This window comes from Danio rerio, chromosome 5 (genome assembly GCF_052040795.2).
Source record: "Danio rerio strain M-AB ecotype USA chromosome 5, GRCz13ab, whole genome shotgun sequence".
NCBI classification, from domain to species: domain Eukaryota; kingdom Metazoa; phylum Chordata; class Actinopteri; order Cypriniformes; family Danionidae; genus Danio; species Danio rerio.
The window spans coordinates 13870777-13896901 of record NC_141025.1 but is presented as its reverse complement, the minus strand read 5'-3'; the positions used below and the strand labels follow the sequence as shown (position 1 = coordinate 13896901).

The 26125-nt window shown below is 35.4% G+C and overlaps 1 protein-coding gene and 1 long non-coding RNA gene across 7 annotated transcripts in view; one reads left to right on the top strand and one right to left on the bottom strand.

Moving 5' to 3' along the window:
* ypel1 (yippee-like 1) overlaps positions 1-26125 on the top strand; it is a 56094-nt gene that overhangs the window by 9415 nt on the left and 20554 nt on the right. For all 6 annotated transcript variants that reach the window (XR_015490258.1, XR_015490259.1, XR_015490257.1 and 3 more), the window contains 1 exon segment: positions 4205-4492. Coding sequence is in view for 3 of the 6 variants with exons in the window: in XM_087251979.1 (XP_087108105.1) it covers positions 4376-4492 (117 nt within the window). In the remaining 3 variants the exon portion in view is untranslated.
* LOC147843883 (uncharacterized) lies at positions 9759-11724 on the bottom strand. Its single transcript, XR_015491002.1, has 3 exons — positions 11651-11724; positions 11006-11053; positions 9759-10146 (listed from the first exon to the last, which is right to left on the bottom strand). It is a non-coding gene; the product is annotated as an uncharacterized LOC147843883 (long non-coding RNA).

Here is a 26125-nt window from a genome sequence, read left to right as displayed (position 1 = left end):
CATTGGACATACTAACAGGATACCAATCCATACTAGCAACATGCTAATTCATACTATAAACATACTAGCAACATGCTAATTCATACCAGAACCATGCTAACAACATGATAATTTATGCTAGAAACATGCTAGCAACATACTAATTCATACTAGTACAATGCTAATTTGTTAGCAACTGCCAAGCCCCTTAGCGACCACTTAGCAACCACCTAGAACACCTTGGCAACAACATAAAACACAGCAACGCTTTGGCAGCCACCTAGAACACACTAGAAACACCCTAGTAACCACTCAGTAAACCTTAGCAACGCTTGAGCAACTCCCTAGCAACCACTCAGAACACCTTAGTAGCCACCCAGCAACACCTTAGCAACCCCTCAGAACACCCTAGCAACACATTGGCAACCCCCCAGAACACACTAGCAACCACCTAGCAACGCCTTAGCCACACATAAAACACCCTAGCAGTGTTTTACCTATTACTCAGAACACCTTAGCAACCGCCTAGCAACCACTTAGAATACCCTACACCTTAACAACTACTTGGAACACCCTAACAATCACTTAGCAAGCCCTTGGCAACCACCTAGAACACCCCAGCAACCGCCTAGCAATCACTCGGAACACTTTAGCAACCACCTAGCAATGCCTTAGCAGCCACCCTAGCAACACCTTAGTTACTACTAAGAACACCCTAGCAACACATTGGCAACCACCTAGTAACCATTCAGAACACCCTAGCAACCACCCTAATAATGCCTAAGCAACCACTCAGAACAACCTAGCAACCGCCTAGCAATACCTTAGCCAGATCATAAAACAGCCTACCAGTGCCTTAGCAACTGCCTAGCAACCACTCAGAATACCTTAGCAACTGCCTAGCAACACTTTAGGAACTACTCAACACCCTAGCAACACATCGGCAACCACCTAGCAACCACTCAGAACACACTAGCAACCGCCTAGAACACCCTAGCAACCACCCTAATAATGCCTTAGCAACCACTCAAAACAACCTAGCAACCGCCTAGCAATGCCTTAGCCACAACGTAAAACACCCTAGCAGCGCCTTAGCAACCATTCAGAATACCCTAGCAACCGCCTAACACCTTACCAACGACACAGAACACTCTAGCAACGGATTGGCAACCACTTAGAACATCCTAGCAACAACCTAGCAAGAAACATGACAATCGGTACTAGAAGCATGCTATTCTATATGTAGTTATGTATCTACGCCGACTGTTCTAAACTTCTTAAACTTCTTCAGTTATTTAAACTTTGAAACTACTTCAAACTTTCACAATAGGCTTTCTCAAGACACCATAACGTTTGTCTACGAACATTACTTTTCTAGTTAATATTGACAGTGTAACATGCTGTAAATAAGTGTTATGTTTGGCTTTGTAATACGTTGACAGTCTGGTCTGCTAAACTGCAATGCCTAGAACACAGCTGTCCAATAGATGGTACATTTTCCCACAGGGGCTATAAAGCTTAGCATGGTCCTCTTGGTGCACAGGGCAAAGTAGCTTTCATTTATGACATGCTTAAACAACCTGTTTGGTTGTTTAGTGAATGTTAAATATGTGGGATTCACTGGAGGGAGAATCATTATTATTCACACTTGATCAGTCACACAATGCCTCTCAGGCTGATCGGGCTTAAGCTGTCAAGGGTGAAGAGGAAATGATTGTTTTCTTTCACTTTTATCTCATCTCAGCTGCTCATTTGCTCATGCTAAGCATTTTTCAGAATTTTAGGACTAATTTTCCATACTAAGAAGAAACGGTTCACGCAGCACCAAAGCTGTGGGGTCAATGCATACCTTGAATGAAATGTAAGAGTAAAAAGATCCATCTTAAATTAACTTTCAGTGTAAAATGTTGTTATGCCATAGAGATGCACTGCAAACCAGTGGTGAAGTCCTAACAAAAGTTATATTGTGTATTATTACCCACCCAACCCAAATGTTAAAAGTGGGCAAAGAAAAGACCAAGGTCAATGTTTCTTTGATTCATTACACGATATACATTTATTCAACATAAGTTACCTGTAACTATTGACTTCCACAGAAGAAAACACAAATGTTACGGAAGTAAATGGTTACGGCTTTCCAGCTTTTAACAGAATAACAAAAAAAAACCTTTGCGTGTTCCAAACTAGTTTGTCCGAGTAAATGATGACAATTTTTTTTTTTTTTTTTTGGGTGAACTATCCATTAGTGTTGGGCGATGTTGACCAATTTGGCCTCGTACGATGTCTAATGTGAAACATCGCGATGGACGATGGCATCGTCGTCATAGGTGGGGGTGGTGGTGGTTAAATATCAATTAATTCATAACAAATGAATTAATTGTAGCCTATTGTTTTTACTACCTGACTACCATGGTCTTTGCTTTACCCATAACCAAACCATAAATTAATAAAGTTACACACACATTTCCACCTGTCAATCACTTTTTTTTTTTTCAGCGGTAAGGAATAGGCAGTGATCTGTGTCGTTATAATAGCTTTTTCCCACAGCTGGTGGAGGAGACCAGTGTTCGTTTGGAGTTTTCTGTAATTTTTATTGTGATTGATGATAGTTTTCTTATTTTCTTATTATTATTATGAGAAAATAAAAACAAGTAAAGATGCAAGGGCTCGACCATTTTGGTCACATGCGCCCGAAAGTTTATCTATGCAACCTTTAAATATATGTGGAAACATTTGTGCCAGTGCATAAATTTTCACTGTTTCCATGGCAAAATCCTCACCGCGTGCGCAGATTTTGGAGATATTTCTGCAGAAGGCGTCCTTGCACCTAAAAACGCCAAACAGTAACAGATTAAAACAGTTGTTATGTGAACTTTCTGATGTAAAAAAAGCTATATGTTTAATATGCAGCTATATGTAAAATTTAACACAGCTTATGAAAATACTGTTATTGCTATTAAGATGACATGCAAATATTTAGTTATATCAGTATAAATGTGGGGCAGGGCAGGGTTGATGGATCGCAATGTTGGCTCAGCATCGTGAGGTTTATCGGCCATCAGCGATGGACGATGGCATTGTCTATCGGCCCAACCCTACTATCCATTAAAAAAAGGAGAAGTATTTCAAAAATTTGGTTATTTTAAAGCAAGATGCTAATAGTCTAATCCTGCTCAGTGATTTATGCTTGGGTAATAGTGACCCCAGCAGACCCAGAGATTGGCTTTAAAGGGGACTGAGGCAATAATTTATTGGACATTTCATGAGGTAATCGCAAAAGTTTTAGTGGGGGCTGAATAGAAATATAGGGGGCTAAAGCGATGCCCATGCTGTTTTATAATTGTACCTGAATGTTTCAGCGAGACATCATTCAGATGACTTGTCGTCATCTTCGAAAAACTCTTATGAGATTTATTAATAGCTGCTGCGGTTGGGCGGGGAATGGCGCAATTAAAACAAAAATGCACAAATTGCAACAAATTAAGGTGCAAGTTCAAAAAAACATTTGGTATACAGTTTAAGAGGACACAAATGCACACATTGTTAGCATTTAATGCTGAATAAAGCACATGAGGTGTACCTGAGGTGATTATTGTCAATTTTTTGTTGTTCAGCTGCAAGAAATAGAGGTCATTTCTAATATATCAATTCCAGGATGTTGGTTAGAACAAAAGTTCCTTTTTAATTAAAAAAATATTTCTTCTATCGCGTGCCTTTTATTTAAAATATGGTTTAAATCAGCCTTGTTGCTCCTCAATCAGACAACCTGCATTTGCATTCCTGGATCAAAAATACAAACTTTTGTAGTTTTCATTGTGAGTGTAGTCAAATTAAGTTAACTATTGGAGCCTTACTGCACAGTGTTAATATACAAAATCCCTATAAATTAATAATCAATATTTCAGCATGTAGTAGTAGACCAGATTAACATGTGAGAATGTTCATGTTTGTCCAGTGTCTCTAAGCATCCAGTGTTGTTATGAACACCACTGCAAATACAGTGGGAATATTCTTAGAAAGAAAATCACTCTAAAAAGTACAAAAAAAAATCACAATATTTTGAAAAGCCCTCAATGTTAATATTGTTCATGTTCAATATCACAATATATTGATTTATTGAATATCGCTGGTGCTTTTGAATCTCTTTTATAGTTTAAAAGCTTATAGTTTGGTAAAGAGCTAATAAATAGTGACGTGTCTTCATTATTTCTTTCAATCTCTTTAGGTCGTATTTTCTCCTGTGGTGTCTGTGTGGAGCGTGCCACACATCCACTCCACAACAACGACGGCTTTTGCTTGCATCTTCCAGTGTTTCTTCTGTCAGCAAGTTCAGCAGAGCTGCAACTCGTCCAGCGCCAGCCCGGAGGAACCCAGCGAGGAGCACCACGACTGTGAGATGGTGAAAATGACAAAGTCCAAAACCTTCCAGGCTTACCTGCCCAACTGTCACCGAACCTACAGCTGTATCCACTGCCGGGCACATCTCGCCAATCACGATGAGCTCATCTCAAAGGTCAGTGGAGACTTTAATGAACTTACAAACACTGTTGGAGAGTAACTAACTAAACGGTGCTACCTGACTACATTGCATTTAGTACTGGGGGCCGTAGCTCAGCTGCTTTTACTGTTACAAGCTATATAAACATACACTATTATGTCACACAGTGGGTAATGCTTTACAAATTCGCTTCCAGAATGTTTGGTCGTCACTGTCTTCCACTGTCAGTAGTTGGTCATCCTTGACTTCCATCATATTTTTTCCTTACAATTGAAGTCAGTTGTGATTATCAACTGTTCAGAAACCAACATTTTCAAAATACCTTCTTTAGTGCTAATCAAATGTAGGAAACTCACGTGGACAGTGAGTCAATTTTGGCCGATTCATTCTGGATGTGAAAAACTCCTTTAAGTATGATTTAAATGTCTAAAAATGTTAAAGTTCTGCATTGTTGACCATTGGTCGTGTCCTAACTCAAGCTTGACGAACTCCCTTTATTGGTTCATTTTGAGTCAGACTTATGAATTGTTAACTGAAGACTTACTCTGATTGAATCGTTTGAATTTGGTGAATCGTTCACTGGAGACTCGCGCTGATGGGTTCATTCAAATCAGTGAATCATAAACTGGAGCATGTATTTTGAATTAGTAAATCGTTAATTGGCAACTTACTCTGATTGGTTTAGTTGAATCAGTAAGTCGTTAACTAGACACTTGCTTTTTTGGATCATTTGAATCAGTGAATCAACTAGAGACTAGCTCTGCTTAATTTTTAGCCAGACTTCTGAATTCAGTTGTTAATTGGAGACTTGTTCTGACAGGATAATTTCAATCAGTGAATTTGTCAATCAGAGACTTGCTCTGATCAGATCATTTGAATTAGTTTTTCTCTAAAAAACTCACTCTCATCAGATCATTTTAATTAGTGAATCATTAATTGGAGACTTCCTCTGATCGGATCAATTGTATCAATGAGTTTTTAACTAATAGCTCATTTTGATCAGATTATTTTAATCATTGAATCTTTAATTAGAGACTCGCTCTGATCAGATCATTTGAATCAGTGAATCATTAATCGGAGACTCGTTCAAATCGGATAGTTGGAATCAGGTTTTCACTAAAGACTCACTCTGATCAGATCATTTGAATTAATGAATTGTTAATTGGAGACTCGCTATGATCGGATCATTTAAATTAGTAAGTTTTTAACTAAAGACTCGCTCTGATCAGATCATTTGAATCAATGATTTGTAATTGGAGACTTGTTATGATCTGATTATTGAAATTAGGTTTTCACTAAAGACTCGCTCTTATCAGATTATTTGAATCAGTGAATCGTTAATTGGAAGCTTGCTCTGATCTGATCATTTGAATTGGTGAATCGTTAATTGGAGACTCACTCTGATTGGATCATTTAAATCAGTGAAGTGTTGATTAGAGACTTTCTTTGATCGGATCGTTTGAATTAGTGAGTTTTTAACTGAAGACTCACTCTGATCAGATCATTTGAATCAGTGAATCATTAAATGGAGACTCGCTCTGATCAGATCAAAGGACTCTCTAATCAGTTCATTTGAATCAGTGAGTCGTTAAATACAGACTCGCTCTGATCAAATAATTTGATTCAGTGAATTTTTATTTTTCAGGTAACATTAAAAGAATCAGTCTATTTACTTATCAGGTGCTTCTATCGCTTTACAGAGAGGGTGAGAATTTTTCCAGTTCAAAATAACAAGCAATGATGTGTTTTAATAAAATAAAACCACTCTGATAAAATACAGTTTCTTGGAAGATAAGAACAGGCGTAAAGAAGAATTCTATATTGTGCATTACTGACTGTAAGTCATGTCTCTTCTGTACTCCTGATTGTTCTACCGGGTTTAATGACATATCGTTTTGTTTTCTGGTAAACTGTGATATCAGCAGGCGCTTTGCATCTTGTTTAGTGGATATAGCAGGTTATGTTCACGCAGGAGGCACATGCCACTCTCCCAGATGGCTAAGCTGTTAACACTACTGCTAGAGATGATCCATTTCCCAGTATGCACTGCACATGTCAGGATCAGTCCAACCAAAACAGTTGGTTTTGTTTACCTGGTAGCTCGTCGCTTTCTGATTTCTTGTTTTGTAAAGCTAAGGTGTTTATGCTCATATTTAATTTAGAATTGATTAGTTTGTTGATAATAAATGTGTACTTAACTATTCAATGACAGACACCGGCCCAAGTTGACTGTCATTAGATTACTTTACGACACTTCTCATATATTTTATGAGCCAATAATGCCAAAGAAACATGTTTTATTGGTGATTAAAAAACATGGACTAGTGGCAACAAAGATAGACAAGCTAATCCATTAAAACCTGAAGAACTTGTTTGTTGCTATTGCATCTGAGGATAGTTAGGGTAACCTTCTTTAATTCATCACAGTATAACATTGACTGTGTATTACTACTGTTAGTGAGTACTAATGAACTTTAAACATTCATTCATTCATTTTCCTTCAGCGTAATCTCTATTTCAGAGGTCAACACAGCCGAATGAACCGGCAACTATTCTAGCATATGTTTTACACAGCAAATGTCCTTCCAGCCACAACCCAGTACTGGAATACACCTACACTATGGCCAGTTTAGCTTACCTAATTCACCTATAGCGCATGTCTTTGGACTGTGAAAGAAACTGGAGCACACGGAGTAAACCCACACCAACACGGGGAGAACATGCAAACTCCACACAAAAAAATATTAACTGACCCAGCCGAGGCTCGAACCAGCAACCTTTTTGCTGTAAGGCAACAGTTCCAACCACTGAGCCACCACGCTGCACTAAGCATTTATACATTTGAAAGAAAATGAAAATTTACTCGTCTTCAATTAGATCCAAACCTCTGTTTTGTTTTTCTGTTGAACACAAAGGAAGATATTTTGAAGAATGTTGAAAACCGACAGCCATTGACTTCCATTGTATGGTATTCTTCTCTGCTATGCATGGGAGTGGCTCCTGATTTTTCAACATTCTTCAAAATATCTTCTTTTGTGTTTAACAGAAAAAGGACACTCTCTGACAGACATTTGCTGTTTGGAGTTATGGGTAAATAAATGATTATCATTTTCTACATATGTGAAATAGGGGGTTGATTTTTGAAGTTTTTATGATTAATTTTCTGTCTTAGTGAAGCATATTTGATTTGATCAGCAAATATTTAGCAAGAATAGTCATACAATAAAAAAAACAAAAAAATTTTTGCCTTCTAAATAGTAAAAAAGTAAAGTTCTTCAAGCTCATTTTATTGGGCCAATCACAACGATTAAGCTTTTTCGTTGACAAGAGAAAAAATGAAGTGTGCTGTGCTTTTTATGTCACTAGACAACCACTGAAATCAGCTGGTATTGTGCGCGAATGCTGCTGTTAATATTGTTATTATTGTAATATTTATTACTATTGTGATATTCAAGATTTGTGAAGTCATACAGCTCCGGATAACTCTAAACAGCAATCACAAGTCTCTCCTCCATCTTTTAAAGTCTCTAAAGTCATCTTGACAACATAAACACTGCTGTCGCCTTAATGGAAACACCACCTCCTCTTTCATTTGATTGGACAATAAAAGAGCCGTTCTTTTTCTGCTCAGAGTTGACTTTATTTCAACTAAAGCTTTCAAGAATTCTGATTTGGAAACATTCTTTCTAGAATTGATCTTTTAAAAAAAATCTTAACGTCTTCCTTACGCCTCATTCACACTAGCAGTGACTTTTTAGTTGCACGTCGCTGTGGGTGGTGACCTGCTTGAAACGCAGGTCTGTGTTGGTATATACCGCACGAATACAACTGGCCTCTGAGCAAGCTGAGAGGATGTCACATGAGCTTCACTAGTGCTTCTATTGGCTGTTGCTCAAGAACGTCGCTCTTCATTTGATATCTTCTAGTTTAGCTAGTTTAGGTGTGTTTGACTGTAGGACACCGGCCCTCCAGGATCGAATGTGGACACCCCTGGCATAGAGAGAAGTCGCTCGCTCTTCATTAAAATGAAGTCATTTGTTGCTTCGCTGCTGCAAGTCGCTCTTAGTGTGAATGAGGCTTTTAAAGTGATCAAAAAATCCTGCCATCATTTACTCAGCCTCCCCTTTTTTAAACCTGTTTGAGTTTCTTTCTTTTGTTGAATTCAAAAGAAGACATTTAGAAATTGTTGTTTAAAAAAGCTGATGACTTTCATAGTATTGTTTGTTCCTACTATAGATGCCAATGGCTGCTTTTTTGCAACATTTATTAGGATATCTTGTTTTGTTGTTCACTATCCATTTGAACTATGAACTATCCCTTTAAGAACATTTTCATGAATGGCCTAGATTAACTTCCTCATTTTTATGAGAAAAACATGCACCTATTTGGGCATTCCCATGTACAAAAGAAGCCACGTCACATTTCTGTTGCATGGCTCATATATCTGAAGCTGTTTGACATGTTCTTTATGTTTCCTTGAGTTGCAGACTAATCCAACAGCGTCTTATGGATTATTTTGACTTGAGGATTGGAATGTTGGTTAACTCGTATTTCCATTACAAATTTAGAGCCTGTTGTTGTTATTATTTTGAAGTTCATAGATTATTCTGATATGAATTAGTGCAACTCTGTATTGCATAAGGATTACTGTGACCTCAAACAGACGAAAGCTAAAGGTACTCCACCCAAACAAACAAATAACAGAGAAAACAAATGTATTTATTATTTAAATGTTTTTCTATATTTTTAACAGTAGTCTTCTGTGTGCAAATAAACAAGACATAAATTATAAACATAGCTAGGTTTATTTATTTTGAACACTGTAAAAAATGTTACTTAGATCTAACTTATAAAAAGTGAGGCAAGTGGTTGCATCGGACGTTTTAGGTTGATTCAACTTCCAGCCTTTTTTAAGTATTTTAAACACTAAAACATTGCTTAAAACAAATGCAATAAAATTAAGTTGAGCCAAATAATATTTCTAAAATTACTCAAATCAGATAAACTTACTTTTTTTGTTAAACTTAACTTACTTATACATTGCTATATGTTGACTGTACTCATTTTAATTAAGTATTATGAACTTAATGATCTAAATAAAATTAACCATGCATATGTCATTTAAAACGAATTTAATTGACTTCTGGCTGTAACCTCAGAAAATAAATCGGCGTTTCTATATTGTAAGCACAATATACACTAGTAAACACAGATAAACAGACTTTCCTGTCAATAACAATTAAATAAGAATGGGAAGATGGATTAAAGACCATAACATGTATTCAATATCAATCAATGTTCCTTTTAATAGTGACTACAAAATAGGCCATTAATGTGGCTACACATACACAATACATAAATAAAAACATTAATAATACCAGATCCTATTGAGAAATCATCCAAGGCAACTCAGTGAGGAGATTTGCATATTTTGATGAAGATTTTGGATGCATAATGTCCAGTCCCACAAAGAGTCTCTAATACATCTTAAATGTATACAGTTTTGATGGATACTTGAAGTCGAGGACATCGGTAAGTCCAAACAGGAGCCATCATGCATTTGACAGGTTTGGCAAACCTCTGACAGTCCTATGATAATCCAAACTGTGTTGGGCTGATGGCAAATTTTTCCCGTGGGCAGCCGCATGCACCTCTGATTCCTCACAACTCTATTGGTAGAGACAAAAAGAAACAGGAGTTCAGGTGGTTGCTACCAAACAACATTAAATAGCTAAATACTAAATAGAAAATAACTACAAGTGAAGTTACAAAAGTCCAGTGAGAATGATGCATGGATGAAACACCTTAGTTTATCAGTTAAAAATTACCTTAGTTAAAATTACCTAACTTTTATTTAAAAAATAAAAAAAGGTTATAGAGGTTGTGTAATTACATTATTCCAGGTGTTTTTAGTTATCAAATTTTAAAGAAAACTGTGATTTTACTCAGTGTAACAGTGCATGTCATTGTGGTTTCCTGTCAATCACAGAATTGTTAAAATTTAGGTATTACATTTTTTTGTTTATTTTGGCAACTTATAAAGCATAAGAATGTGTATTTAATTTAGATATTAAAACTGTTTGAAAACGGCTATAAGAAAATTATAGAATACAAATTCTATAATTTAATTGCCATCTTCATTTTGCACCAAACTTTGCACGTCATAATACAAATTTTATTAAATAAATAAATAAATAAATACATTGCCATTTTACACATTACATTAAGGTTTACATTAAATTTTTGCTAAAGCTACATTTAATTGACTTTTTCTTCAAATTTAATGTCACTGGCAAATGACAGTTCAGTGATTCAGTGTTATCAGTTAGCTTTATTGAAAGACTGACAGATAATAAGAAACTGCATTAGGATATTTTTATACTGTTTTTACTGTTGCACACATAAAAAAAATCTTCAGATATCAAATGTAAGTTAATTATATGGAGCCCACTATTGTTTGCAATTTTACCAATGTTTTACTTACCTGCAAATTATTATAGCTGTAATTGTATCTAATGTTTTTCTTACCTGGATGTGAAGTTTGAAGATCCACAGGTAACAAAATCACTTTGGTATCTAAAGACCAAGAACATGCATTTTAGAATGAGGTGCATACAATTTAAATGGTTCTGTAAACATCAGTAGTAAATGTAATTTAAGTTAAAATAAATTGTAAATCTGTAATTTATTCACTATGCAGCATTAAAAAACTTATGGACTAAATCTCTAAAACACAAACTTTAAGTTATACTTTCTCTTACGTTAAACACAAACTACTTAACTGTTGCATACGTTTCTGAATTTAATATCCATCCTTAATGTGCTGCTATAACTTAGGTGAGCTAACTTTAGCTAAGTTAGCGCTAACAAACTGAACCCCCACACCCCGACCGCCCACCAGTGACCTTGTTAATCGGTTCTGCAACGTTAGTTTTACCTACTAAGTGTTTTAAAACTACTTTCACTATTTTTCTCAATAATATCACTTTTAATCGTTAGTATAAACTAGCGTTGGTTAGCGTTAGCCAACTTAGCTTTCCATGTGAGAGCAGTCTAACTGTTAACATACCTGAGGCTACAGTACAATTTACAAAGCTAAAACCTCACCTGCCTAGCGAAGACAGCAGTTTTGCATGACTTTACAATTATCATTCGGCTAAATTTGCAACTTACCGTGTTAATCAGATCCGCTGCTGGGAGCAGTTAATGTCGACCATTGCAGAAGCTGCGTCTGCCTGCTAAATCCCGGGCAATGAAAAAGGAGTCACGCAAAACTATAAAAATCACGTTTTATGAACACCTGCCCACATCGACAGCTGCTCTAATAAATTGTCTGTGTCAACTCACTTTTATAACATTTATTCTACACAATAACCACGTACAAAAATCTACTCAATTAAATTGCATTAGTTTTATTTAAAATATACAGTTATATAAAAACTGATATATTTTAAGTAAAGAGGAAGCAAATTTTATTTTTTTGGTATAAAACAAATAAAATTAACTAGATTGCAATTATTTAAAGTAGATAGAACCAACTTTGTGAGTGTAGCACTTTTTACAGTGAATGAATGAATGAATTTTAGCTTTATTGTTTTGTTTTAAAAATTCTATCTATCTATCTATCTGTCTGTCTCTGTCTGTCTGTCTGTCTGTCTGTCTATCTGTCTGTCTGTCTGTCTGTCTGTCTATCTTTAATGAAATAATGGATTTATTTTGTTGTTTTATTTTTTATTTTATCCATGTTATTTATTTATTAAGTGAATGGATTTTTGTTTTATTGTTTTTTATTTTATCTATTTCATTTATTTATTTATTTTATTCTTTATTGAATCAATTGATTTATTTTGTTTTATTGTTTTATTTTATCTTTATTTATTTTTATTGAAATAATGGATGTATTTTGCTTTATTGTTTTATTTTCATTTTATCAATTTTATTTAATTATTTTTAATTATTGATTAATTTATTTTGTTTTATTGCTTTATTTTTTAATTTTTGTTTATTTGATTTGTTTGTTTTATTTTAATTTTTTAGTTTATTTATTTTTTAGTGAATGGATTTATTTAGTTTTATAATTTTTTTATTTTATATATGTTTATTTTATTTATTTATTTATTTATTTTTTAAGAATGATTAAATTTGTTATTTTTATTTTTTTATTTATTTTTAATGAATGAATGGATTTATTTTGTCATTCCTTAATTTTCTTTTCGGCTTTATTAATCTGGGATCGTCACAGCGGAATGAACGGCCAACTTATCCAGCATATGTTTTATGCAGCGCATGCCCTTCCAGCTGCAACCTATTACCGGGAAACATCCATTCACACACATGCGCTTTTTACAATTTAGCTTACTCAATTTACCTATACCGCATGTCTTTGGACTTGTGGGGGAAACCGGAGCACTCAGAGGAAACCCACGTGAACGCGGGGAGAACATGCAAACTCCACACAGAAGTGCCAGCTGACCCAGCCGAGGCTCGAACCAGCAACTTTCTTGCTGTGAGGCAATAGCACTACCTACTGTGCCATTGCGTCACCTTGTTTTGATTTAGTTTTTATTTATTTATTTATTTATTTGACAAAAAAATAATTTGATGAACTTATAAAAAAAACTAAAAAAAATTTTAATGTAAAAAAACAAAAACAAAAATCTTTGACCAAAGTTATGCAGTTGCTTTAACACTCTTATTAAGCAGTTCTTTTCCACGTCTCTTAAATCTACTGCAGAAATGCACAAATCTCATTACTGCCGAGTTATGGCTTGTTGACAACTAATGGTGATGCATTGCAATCTGTATATAAATACACCCAGAATCTAAAATAAGATTTGTGGAGAGCAGCAGTAATATCATGCCCTCTTTACACATAGATTAATTGACTCTGGACATGAAGGTAGGCCAGGTACAAACTTGATTTTACAGCGAGCAAAGCAAAACGCATTCAATTCAACTTCTGCTCAGGCTCCAGTGCGTTCATCCTCCGGAATCTTTTAGATCGAGGTTATTTGCGTGTCCAAATAAAAGCATTAATGCTCTTAGCACTTGAAAAACAGCACATGCTCTGGGGAGGAGGAGTGTCGCTGTGGGTGAAAATAGTATTTTGCTGGACTTCCTTTCTCCATCTCATCTCCTCAGTGCCAAGAATTACTTCCAAGCTGATTATGTCACTTCGCTGAGGGCGATAGTCTGGCTTAGGGCGGCAAAATGCATGATTTCAGCATTGATCATTTAAGTTGAGCATCGATATTGCAACAATCATATTGCAGGATTAGATTATTCATTGTTAAGATATTATTTTAATTGTTTATACAATGATGAACCTTGTTATTTTACATTTGATTGTTCAATTTTTGTACTTAAATACCATTAAACTCCCAAGAAAACCATAAAGCACTGTTTATTTATTTATTTTTGCTTGCAATTTATTATAATTTATGCAGAAAAAGACTTGATCATCCCAGTCGATCTAAGTAAATGAAATCTCCAAATCTTCCAAATCGAGCTGTTCAAACCATCTGAAGAAATGATATTCATATCACAATATGTATTGCAGCAATATGAATTATCATAATATCGTAAGGATTTGTCCAGTATCATGCAGCCTAAATGTTAAGTCTGTATTATAGTTGATCAGCACAACAGTTCAGAATACATGAGATTTGTAGAGTCACTGCAGAGTTTAAACTTAAAATATTGAAAGTGTGGTATTTGCATGTATTTTTGAGGCCTGGTCATTTAAAAAGCAAGACATTGCACCAGTTGTAACTTTTTTTTCAATATTTTTATTGCCAGATAAAATATAAATATAGATTTTTCCAGATAATAAACAAACTTACAAATGTATATGAGAAATAGAAGTCCTATCAGCAAAGAGTTGACATGAAATATACAGCAACAAAAACAAGAAAACTGTAGAACTCTTGAATCCAACTTACACTTTTCTACCCCCTTCTATCCCCATCCCTCCCATTTCCCACCCCTCCCTATTTTCTGAGATCTTCAATTAGTACGCCAAGATTAATCAAGACGCAGATACATAAACAAACCGACTGAAAAAATAATAAATTAATTAATAAAAAAATTAAATAAATATATGGGTAAACACAGGGGATGAAAATGTAAAATAAACACAAAGTCTCTCTTCCTTTCAAGCCATTTGTAACTTTAATACATATTTATGGAAATAATTATGCAATCAAGACTATGCAGTATTATTTTACACTGGATTAGTCAATTACCGTTCCTGAATGTTTTTAGACTTCTCAGAAAATCAGAAAACGGTTTACAGTGGTCCCTCGCCATAATGCTGTTCACCTTTCGCAGATTTTTTTGTGTGCTATTTGACACGTTTTTTTTCAGTGCATTGTGTTCTGCGTCCTGATTGGCTGTAAACCATTGTCAATCAATGTCCTTCATGCCGTGTCTCCTGTACAGTACAGAATGCGAACCTTTGATTGCTAGCAGTGTGATTCTGAAGTGCTGTACTTAATGTTGACGAATCCTTCTGCACCGTCATCATGGTGCCCACGGGAGCACCCAAAAGGCAGAACAATATGCTAACCATCGCACAAAAAGTTGAACTTCTGGACATGCTAAATGAAGGTAGAAGCTATTCGAGATTTTAAGAAAGAGAAGTATGAAAATGTTAACCCCTATCTGAGAAAATAGTGTAGTGAGTGTGTTTTACAGGCCTTAAACATCTAGAATAATTGTAAAAAATAAAGTGGTCTACTTCGCGGATTTCACCGATTTTGGGATATATTTTAGAAAGTAACTCTCGCAATTAATGTTAAAATTACACTTAACGTAAAAATTGTTGTAGTTGGAAAATCTGAACTTCAGTAGACATTCGTGCCACATTAACCAATCAGGAGCTTGCTCTACGCTGTAAAACAATTCTCAGTTTCACACAATCGATTTGTGTTGGAACAACATGAAGGTATTAAGCTAAATTATTAGTTTTTACAAATTAAAGTGGACTGAACATAAAACATTTAAAAATCCTCAAAAACTGTGTTGTTTCAGCTTATTTTAATTAAGAAGTTTCAACAAACAGCTAAGATCATTTTTTGGAGTTTAGTATGGGCGTGATTATGACGTAGTGCCTGTTGTTAGTGTCCCGAGGGGAAATCCTCCTGCCGAGACCGGACAACAGCTCATCAAACTGTGCTCGGCTCTGTCTAAAGCACAGCTGAAAGTTTCCATCTTTCGGTTACAGTTTCAGGAGGAGTTGATGAACCTTTCTAGTGGACATGGCGGCAAATGAATATTTGCTGTTTTTCAGCCTTCCTAAAGCACATAAACACAGCTATTCTCTTAATAAAATCCATGTTAGTCGTTTAGCAATAAAGCTAGAGTCACCGGGCAGACATAAGCCCTGGTCATGACACAAATCCACGTATATTGTTAAGTGAACTTGATGCTCGAATGAAGCGGATTTGATGCACAAACGAAGCAAGTAAACTCAAAATGTTCATGCGTCTATTTACATGCGAATAGTGCAACTTACGTGCCGCATCTGGTGTGAACACAGCATAAAAGGGGCAATTTCAAAGAGTTATAAAACATTATTAGGGTGGTATTTTGAGATGAACCTTCACATACACACTCTAGGGACATCAGAGACTTATTTTACGCTTTGTTTATAGTGCATAATAGGTCTCCTTTAATATTTGATTAATCAAAAGGATTAAAAATAAACTAATAATAATCAGATATTGCTTTCGAATGGTGGTTTTATAGAAGTGTTAAAGGCAAACCAATGAAACTGGCCTGGATGAAACTGAAGATTGCCACCACATCTGTATATTGCAGAAAAACAAAATATTGCAATGTTACATTTTTCCAATATGGTGCAGCTCTAGTCTGGCTCCAGCGTCCTTATCCAGGAGCTGCTGCAAAACTAAGGACTGTTTTCATGGCACGCGTCTTTTTTTCATTAACAAATGGACCTGCCTGATGGCCGCTCGTATATTATGAGGGCTGCATTGTTTCTGCGCTGTTATCTTTGAGGAGATTTTAAGGACAAGCATGAAAAGCTTCAAGCAGAGGTTTCTGCATATCCTGACATTTAGATGGTGCCTTAAAGATGACGCACTTTACACAGAATGGAGGCCTTTGTTGGTGCTCGAAAGTGGAAAATGGTTGTGGCTTTTTTGTTTTAACTGTTAAAGCAGGTCAATTTGATTATGACATACTTTCATTTTGGCAGCAGAGCTGAGACTTGGGATGTTGGACAGCTTTTTTATTTGCAATCCTTCATGATGGTTCACCTGTAATTAAAGTGCTTTTAAAGCTTTGTGTTTCTTTATTTGGTTGAACGCAGAAGTTATTGTGAAGAAAGCTAAAAACTAATCACTGACTTCGATAGTAGTATTATGGAAGTTAATGGTTACTAGTTTGCAGCTTTCCTCAAAATATCTACTTTTGTAGACAAATGTAGGGGTGATTAAATGATGACGGAAATTTTATTTTTGGGTAAACTATCTCTTTAAAAGAACATCTTTTTGATAATATTTTCATTTTACATGTCCACTAGTGTTAAACCGCTGAGTTTTACCATTTTTTTAATCTATTCAGTCAATTTCCAGGCTTGGCAGGAGCACTTTTAGCTTAGCTTAGCATAAATCATTGAATCAGATTAGACCATTAGCATCTCGTTCAGAGAAAAAAAAAGAGTTTTAATATAGTTCTTAACCATTTCCGCAACTCTTTATTTTATGTTGGTCTTCGTACATGATGTAACTACAGAATAGTAAGGCTTTAGATTAGAAAATCATCAAAATGTATCATCCTGTTATGCATTCTGTCATGAAATAAGCGCTATAGAGGTAACTTGCATTATGCTGTTGCATTAACCTGCCAAGAATTGAAGCAACATTAGAAAGGATTAGCAAGCACGGTGCTGGCCAACAAAAAGCAGCACTTGCATGCTGAACTGTTGGATGGGCATCAAACATCACTGGCGTACATTATGTGGACAGTATTGTGGCGAAGGCTTTGCTGCAGTAAGTCCTCGTCATGCACCCTTCTGGCTCACAGACAGACACCCCATCTGCTTCAGGGATGGGATGTTGGGTAGTGTTTCACTACATCAAGATCTTTACACTTTAAGGGATCTTTTAAATAGTCAAGTGGGGAAATCCTTAAACAGGGCATCTATAAAAATAGTCAGACATTCTTGGAAGAAGCGCATCTCTACTCCAGCAATGAAATGCAGCATGGACACTTTCCTAAAAAAGCTGTTGCAAAATTTTCACATCTTATAGGATGCTTCTTTTTGGCCAAATTGTAAAACGGCAGTGATTCAGCAAAGCAGGTTTTACTAGATTATTAAACCGTGATGGAGCTGCATTTAGTATTTTTACATCTTTCATTAGAAGTTAAATGCCAAAAAGTGGCTTTTAACTACGTTAACTCAGCCTATAAACTAATTCATTCATTCATTTTCTTTTCGACTTAGTCTCTTTATTCATCAGGGGTTGCCACAGCAGAATGAACCGCCAACTTATCCAGCATATGTTTTACGCAGCGAATGCCCTTCCAGCTGCAACCCATCACTTTGAAAGAACCATACACACATTATCACACATACACTACGTACAATTTAGCCTACCCAATTCACCTGAACCGCATGTCTTTGGCCTTGTGGGAGAAACCGGAGCACCCAGAAGAAACCCAAGCCAACACGGGGAGAACATGCAAACTCCACACAGAAAATCCAACTGACCCAGCCGAGGTTCGAACCAGTGACTTTCTTGCTGTGAGGGAATCGTGCTACCCACTGCACCATCATGATAACACCCTATAAATATTATTAAATGTATAAATCATTTATTTTGTTTGTGTATTTATTTATATTACTGTTATAATTTATTGCTTGATAATTTATTCATTTATTAATTATTTACTTTATTTATGTTTGTTTATTTATTTATTTATCTGTATTAATATTATTTTAGTTTATTTACTTTTTTATTTGATTTATTTAATTTTATTCATATTTTAAATGTTTAAATTTTTTATTCTATTATTTATTTATCTATTTATTGTTTATTTTATTTTTCGATTTTTTTATTATTATTATTCATTTATCTACTTTTATTTATTATTTGTATACTTAATAATTATTTTTTAAAATTATTATTATTATTATTATTATTTATTTTAACTTTTAATTTATTTTATTTTTATTTAGTTATTGTTTATTTATTTTAATTTTTTTTATTTATTCTGTCAATTACTGATTATATTTCTATCAAATCTAAAATAAAAATGTTGTCATTTTAAAGCAAAATTTACATAAAATAATAAACAAAAAGTCTGCTTGTTTTAAAACATTTTTATAAATTAAGACAGCACAAGGAACAAATTTATTGTGAAAGGTGTAAAACGCCTAGTGTGTTATCTATTTGAATGTGTATGAGCATTATAATCTTGTAAAATTCTGTAAAAAAAGAAATTAAATAAATAAAATAAGGTCAAATGACTGTCAGCCAAACAAAAACTATCAACTTAAAGTATAACATAATCATTTAAATGAGGAAAAAATGTAACCTAACTGTGTTTTGCTGTAACATCTTTAATGAAATAGTCTGTAATAATGTTATTTTTGTTCAGTTTATATAGTAAAGGATATTTTAATGTAATTTTACAGTTACTGTTTAACTTCAAAAGAGTAAAAAGCTGTATTTGGTGGAGTTTGACACAAAAAATGCTCTGAATTACAATATTAAATGTAGAAGAAATATTAGATGCATAACATAATTAAAAAGCATTACAAGAAATAATAGATTCAGTAATATTTTATGCTATTCATTTTTAAAATCTCTAATTACTTGACTGTTTTAGTATGCTGTGTGTGTATTTTAAGTCTTGTCAGAGTATTCTTAGTGTGGTATTTTGCAAATCTAACTATACATCTCTGGCTGCCTGTGTAGGTTCATGAAGTTATGTCTGCCTATGTAGGTGTCACACAGCAGGGCGGATCGCTTGCTTTTGCCCTTCATTTGCATCCGTTTGTTTATGTTTTGCAGACTTTGATCTTATTTCTCTAAATCTCACCAGTTCTCCTCCTCTGTAGTTAATGTAGATTACCAGAGCCCATCTATCAGATCTGCCTCTCCGCTTCTCCCACAATCAAGTAGCGATTGAAAAAGAATTAGAACAAACCCGGCATTGACTGCAGTTTGTCTCTCAGCCAGGTGCCTTTGATAGGAACAGTAAATGACCCACTTGTTCTGTTTTAACAACAGTGATCTCGGGTTACATTTAGCAGAAGAGTCAAGTCAGCCAGTCACTTCTGAGTCGCTTTTCAGCTAATAGATTAGCCAAGACGGGCAGGAAAGAATGGCTTGTTTTGTTTTTAAGCCAGGTGGAAAGTTTTAGTCCTCACCATCAGAATCTGTAGCCTCACTGACCATTTGCTTTGACGTTTTGGGCTGAATATATTGGCTTTAAAATGTGTGGATGATCAAGGACTGATGAATTGATGCTGTAAAAACTCCTGACGGGTGTTAGACGTGATGGCATGATGCCACAGATGTCCATTGATTGGCGTGCAGTGATTTTAAAGTAGGTTTGTGTGTCATGTAAGCGTGTGCTGTGAAGTAAACATTCCTCAGGCTTAATATTTAACAATTAAGACATGCAATTCAGAGAAAGAGCAATACAGAAATGGCTAGATGCATGCATGCCATGTTTCATTTGCTTACACTAACCAGGGCTGCACAATATATAATTTTAGCACTAATATCGCAATGCACACATCCGTAATAGTTACATCACAGCATGTGCATTGTGCAATGTCCAGTCTTATAGTTGATCAGGTACAAAAGTTTATCTATAATAGCATTTCAAAAGAATTAAGAAGCACATGAAATTATATTGGGCTGTGCAATTAATTGAAATTCAGTTTTGATTTCAATTTTGGCTTCTAACTATTATAAAAAAAACATTAATCAAGATAAAACGATTGCTGCACCATATACCGCCCCCTTTCCAGTTGTACACATTTGTTGCTCTGCAAAGCTCAGTTCAACGTAAACATTACTAAAAGCATGTACTGTAACGTAACTTTTGCAGCACGGGGTGTGCCATCATTCATTAATGTACATTCCAATCGTTTTTAAAAGCGTGAAAGAGATTGCAAGCTGTTGTGTGTGTGCGCTCAGCCTTAGAGACGAGCTGAGCACACACATCTAAAGTTATCTTAATGTGAGCGTTTTAATGGTCAAATACATGGACATTTGTGTCAAAATGCGGTGTTTGGTGATTATTCTTATTAACCCTCATTTATATAATAAACAAACGAGTTGAGAATCAAAAGACATGTAAAAGAGAAACCATAAATCGTAATCAGAATTGGGTCATATTTTATTGGCAGTGTAAACCCGCGTATTCACATGGGTTTTCAGGTGCTCCGGTTTCCACCACAAGTTCAAAGACATGCGGTATAGGTGAATTGGGTAGGCTAAATTGTCCATAGTGTATGAGTGTGAATGAGTGTGTATGGATGTTTCCCAGTCAAGGGTTGCTGCTGGAAGGGCATCCACTGCGTAAAACATATGCTTAATAAGTTGGCGGTTCATCTCGCTGTGTGACCCCATATAAATAAAGGCACTAAGCCGAAAAGAAAATGAATGAATGATTGAATGTTCAATCCAAACTATTTGTAGAAGTACCAGCTTTTTGACATGTTCACTCTGCAGGAACTCTGTATTTTAGTTCATTTGCTCAATTACATTCGCTTCTATAACAGAACAGGATCTGACTCAGTGCAGTAGGAACTAACAGTCCAAAGACATTAGAAATAATAGCTGCGTCCGAAATCGCATACTTTCATACTATATAGTACGCTAATAACCGTATGCGAGCCGAGTAGTGTGTCCGAATTTATAGAATTTGAAAAACAGTATGCGAGTAGTACCCAGATCACCTACTACTTCCGGCAAGATTGTGAAGTGCGAATGATCATCATCTCTATCCTACTATCCCATGATGCACCACGAGAGAATTTATGAATGGGAGTGCCACAAAACTGAAGCTAGTAGGTCACGTAATCATGACAAAATAATGGATGTAGTACATCTGTGTTCCATTCATACTACTCTTTCATACTGTATGGAATGTTGTTTTCTAACGGTCGAGTATTAAATTCAAATTCAAATGCCGCACTTATTGAGTAGAAGGTGATTTCGGACACAGCCAGTGAGTCTGTATGTCCAATAATGACAATAATAAGTGCCTTTAAATATCGTTAATGCGAAAAGGAACCACAGTTGTTGGCCTTAGCCTACATTTTTGCATAGCAAAAATATGTTGATCTATCAGTCTATTGCTCTATCTATCATTCTATCTTTGTCTATTCTATTTATCGTTCTATCATGCTATTCATCGTTTTGTCTGTTCCTTCATCATTCTTTTCTATTGTTCTTTCGCTCTAACCATGTCTTGTTCTATCTATCTGTTCTATCTGTTGTTCTATCTATAATTCTATTTATCGTTCTATCATTCTAGCATTCTTTCTATTGTTCTATATATTATTTTATCATTCTGTCTATTTATCGTTCTATCATGCTATCTATCGTTCTGTCTATCGATTTATCATTCTATCTTTCTATCTATCATCCTATCTATTGTTCTATCTGTATATTTATCTATCTGTCTGTCTGTCGGTCGGTCGGTCTGTCTGTTGTTCGTAACTAGTATCTAGTGTTCAGTACTTTTTTATTTGTATACTTATGAGTTGACTTGTGTCAGGATGTTTTTGTAATATAGAACATGCAGTTTGTAATGAGTGAAAAACTGTGTGTCAACACTAGCTAATGCTTCTCGTTGCTTTGGCAGCAAATGTTTCCCAGGACTTCCACGTGCAGCTTTTTGTAATTATGACACAATAATGGAGGCAGAACTGTAATTAAATCTCACTGATCTGGCTTAAACGCATTCTCTTTCTCCTAAATGCACAGCTTTCGTTCCTCCTCTCACTTCCATGCGCATTATGCACGTTGTAGCCCGAGCCAGATTTACCCGTCCCACAATGTAAAACGACACAGTTGGGGGCCTTTCATTGTGTCAATATCCCTATAAAATTACCGGTTTAGCTGGAGCTGGTTAGACACTCCTCAGGACCGCAGACAGCCGCTGTGGGCTTTAACACTCTTTATTAGGCTTGTAGCTAAACTAGGGTCATCAGCAGTGGAAAAGTAAAGCCGATTCGCTTCTGTCTCAGCTCCTGCGACCGAGGATGACAGCTGGTTACCAGGTGGACACTGGCCTAAATCCAGTCACCTACATCAACAACAAGCAGGGGTCGAATTAGTAGATTTACATGGGAAAGAGTGCATTGATTATGCATATTTGTATATATTTTTAAAGATTTTTGGGATGCATTTGTAGATTTTAAAAGTGCATATTTATCTAGTAAATAATTAAATATACTGAATAAATGAGAAAATGTTTGAATTCAAATGTAAAATATTTAGTACAATTTATATACATGTAAAAAAACACATATGTTTTGCATACACTGTAAATAAATGCTGGCTTCCACACAATCGATTTGTGTCATGACAGCATGAAAGAATTAAGTTAGCTTGTTAGTTTTTACAAATTTAAATGAATTGAGTTGTCCCCAAAAACTTGTAATTGTTTGGTTTCAGCTCAGTGTAAATAAGTAGTGTATATTTGTATTTATACATTGTAAAAAGTCTTTTATATTAGTTGACTTTACTTAAAAAGTGAATAAATCTGTTGTTTTCAAAGTGATTAGTTGGCTACTTTAAAAAGTGAGTCAACTTGTTACCTTAAAATTATTAAGTAAATGCACTGCATGAAGGTTGAGTCAACAGTTCCAATTTACAGTGGGTTTACACACTTTAAGTAAAGGTAACATCGCTTTTAAGGCAATGGGTTTACTCACTTTAAGTTAAAGTACACCGTAAAAATGCTGGGTTCCACACAATCTATTTGAGTAGGGACAACATACTGTATATTCACACTTCAGCCAAATGTGACCCGAATCTGATTTTTTTTTTTACCCACATCTAACTCATGTAATGACAGTGTGAACAGTCCAAACAGCATGGAATCGTATCTTTTCGCTTCAGATTTGTGCCAATTTTTGTGTCTTAAATCAGACACAGATCTGATGTTCTGCAATGCGACCGCAGTGTGAACGGTTATGTCGGATTTCATGTGACTTTTACATAATATTCCAGCGACTTGCATCTTCATTCTGTGCTGCAAACATCATCCACTACTCAGCAGCATTGTAGAATAGCATACAGGGCAATTACTTTACCACAGAAAGTTGATTGTTCATTTTAAAAAACATTTTGAAGGCAAAACTGGAGCTTGTTAACCAATCTGTTTAACGATTGGGGCACGGGTCGACTGTGATGCTGAAAAGTGTTGGGGGTGTTGTAGATAAGGAATCCGTGTGCAAAGGAGGGGGCACTTTCATTTTAAGGATGAACTTTCTCTCAGAGAGAAAAAAAATGGCAGGTGCTCGAGCACCCACACCCCCCTTCTGCACGTGTATGTTGTTTTTAACAAAAATTAAATAACAAACGGAGATAAACTAACTCCGCTTTTACAGTTCAGTCTGCGGCTGTTCATTAACCCTTGATGAGTTTACTACACCGATAGTCAGAAAGACGTGCATCGCAGTTTTCTACTTCGAATGACTTATTTTAGGTCTTAAATGGCGAAATACGCATTAGTAGTTGCAGAACAACCCTTTACAGTTCATGAAATACACCATGGTTGTCTGTGAAAAGGGCAATGATCATATTAAGCATAATCTGACTACGTGCTTCATACAGTATACACATTATGTGCAAAATGAGACATTTTGTACTCTCCGTAATGTACTTTTGCTCATGCGGGTCAGTATAGGACCATGATCTGTTCACATTGCAAATCTGATATTGGCCACATTTATAACAGCAATGTGAACAGCCATGCAGAAAAAATCAGATCTGAGAAAAAATCTGATTTGAGCACTAAACTTCATCGTGTGAACGTAACAAAAGTTGACTTCTTAGTTTTTACAGGTTTGTGGATTGAACATAGAATTATTTAAATTTTTTTTAAAGCTCATAAATTGTGCGTTTTCAGCTTATTTTACACAAATAGTTTAAACAAACAGCAAACAGTTTTTAGCGTATCTAATCACTTTTGCAGTGTGTAGATACATGTTATAAATATGCAGAATTACACATTATATTAATACAATCCTTTATTTTGGATGTGATTAATTGCGATGAATTGTCATCAAGTCCATTGACATACACTGTAACAAATGCTGGGTTCCACACATAGACCGTAAAGAAATATGGACGACACGACAGCACCTTTTTCCATTGAATGCTTTGAAAGCAAAACTCCTTATGATGGGCACGAACTGTTGCAAAAAAACTGCTGAAAAACTTATGGCATCATCGTAAAACAAGACAGAGATCGAACATTGATACTTTAAACTTCTGAAGCTTGATGGTCTGCTTAGAGAAGCTGTCAATCACAATGACACGCCACGTTTTTATAGCATTACTGACTAAAAACCTACTCTTTACAAAGATTTACATCTGAACCTATCCACTTGTTAAGTGTGACATCACACGAAGCAGCTTTCGAGTCCAAGCGCCCTATCAAACTGTATGAGGAGGCTCATTAAATGGTAATAATAAACCTTTACAAAGCGATGGAATGCTTTCGAAAGTCACGATTGCAATATATATATATATCCATGCTGAATATACGATGGCTAGAAAGTGATTTATTTTTTCTAAATTGGTAAAATATTGACATCTGTGATGCAGCAAGCCCAGAGACTGTTGTGTACAATATGATTATATAGCATTCACTTAAATTTGTGATATGACTTTAAAAAAGTGGTCATAAATGAATATTTTCTCAATTCAAGTGAGTATCGGCTTGGACCCGGAAACAGTATTTCATACAGCTTAACAAGCGGATATCAGCTTGACAACCAGTGCCTTAATTGACTAAAACCGTCTTTGAGAAATTTTATTGCAAGTGTAGATCAATTTTGTATTTAGACTCAAGTCACATTCGTGAGCATGGAGGAGGCCGGGTTTATGACTTGTACTGCAGCCAGTCCTCAGGGGGCGATCTAACAGCTGGCAGTATCACTCAAAAGGAGGCGTGAGGCACACTTGGTTTCACACAGTTCCTTCATCTAATTCCAACACAAAACGATTAAGTTAACTTGGTTTTAACAAATTTAAGTGGATTGAACATAAAACAATTAAGCTGTCCCAAACAAAACTCGAGCAATTGTGTTGATTCAGCTCATTTGAATAAGCAGTTTGAACAATCACCAAGAAATTAGTTTTGGTGTAGTTAAGGGTTTTCAAAAGCTTTTCTACTCTGAAAAGCACCACATGCTCGTATAATCCATATTTTTAGCCAATATCTCCGCAATCAGTTCTCCATAAATGAATACATCTGTGTAACTTTTGCGTATGCTTTCACTGAAAACAGACCGACTTTTTATGACTAAGCTCCCTTGTGTGTTTTTTCACAGTCTCCTCAGTGTATTCTCACCATCACTGAGTGTGATTATTAGTAGTGTTTGCTGAGGCAAGTGCCACTTTAACTATTGCTCATACTCAATAG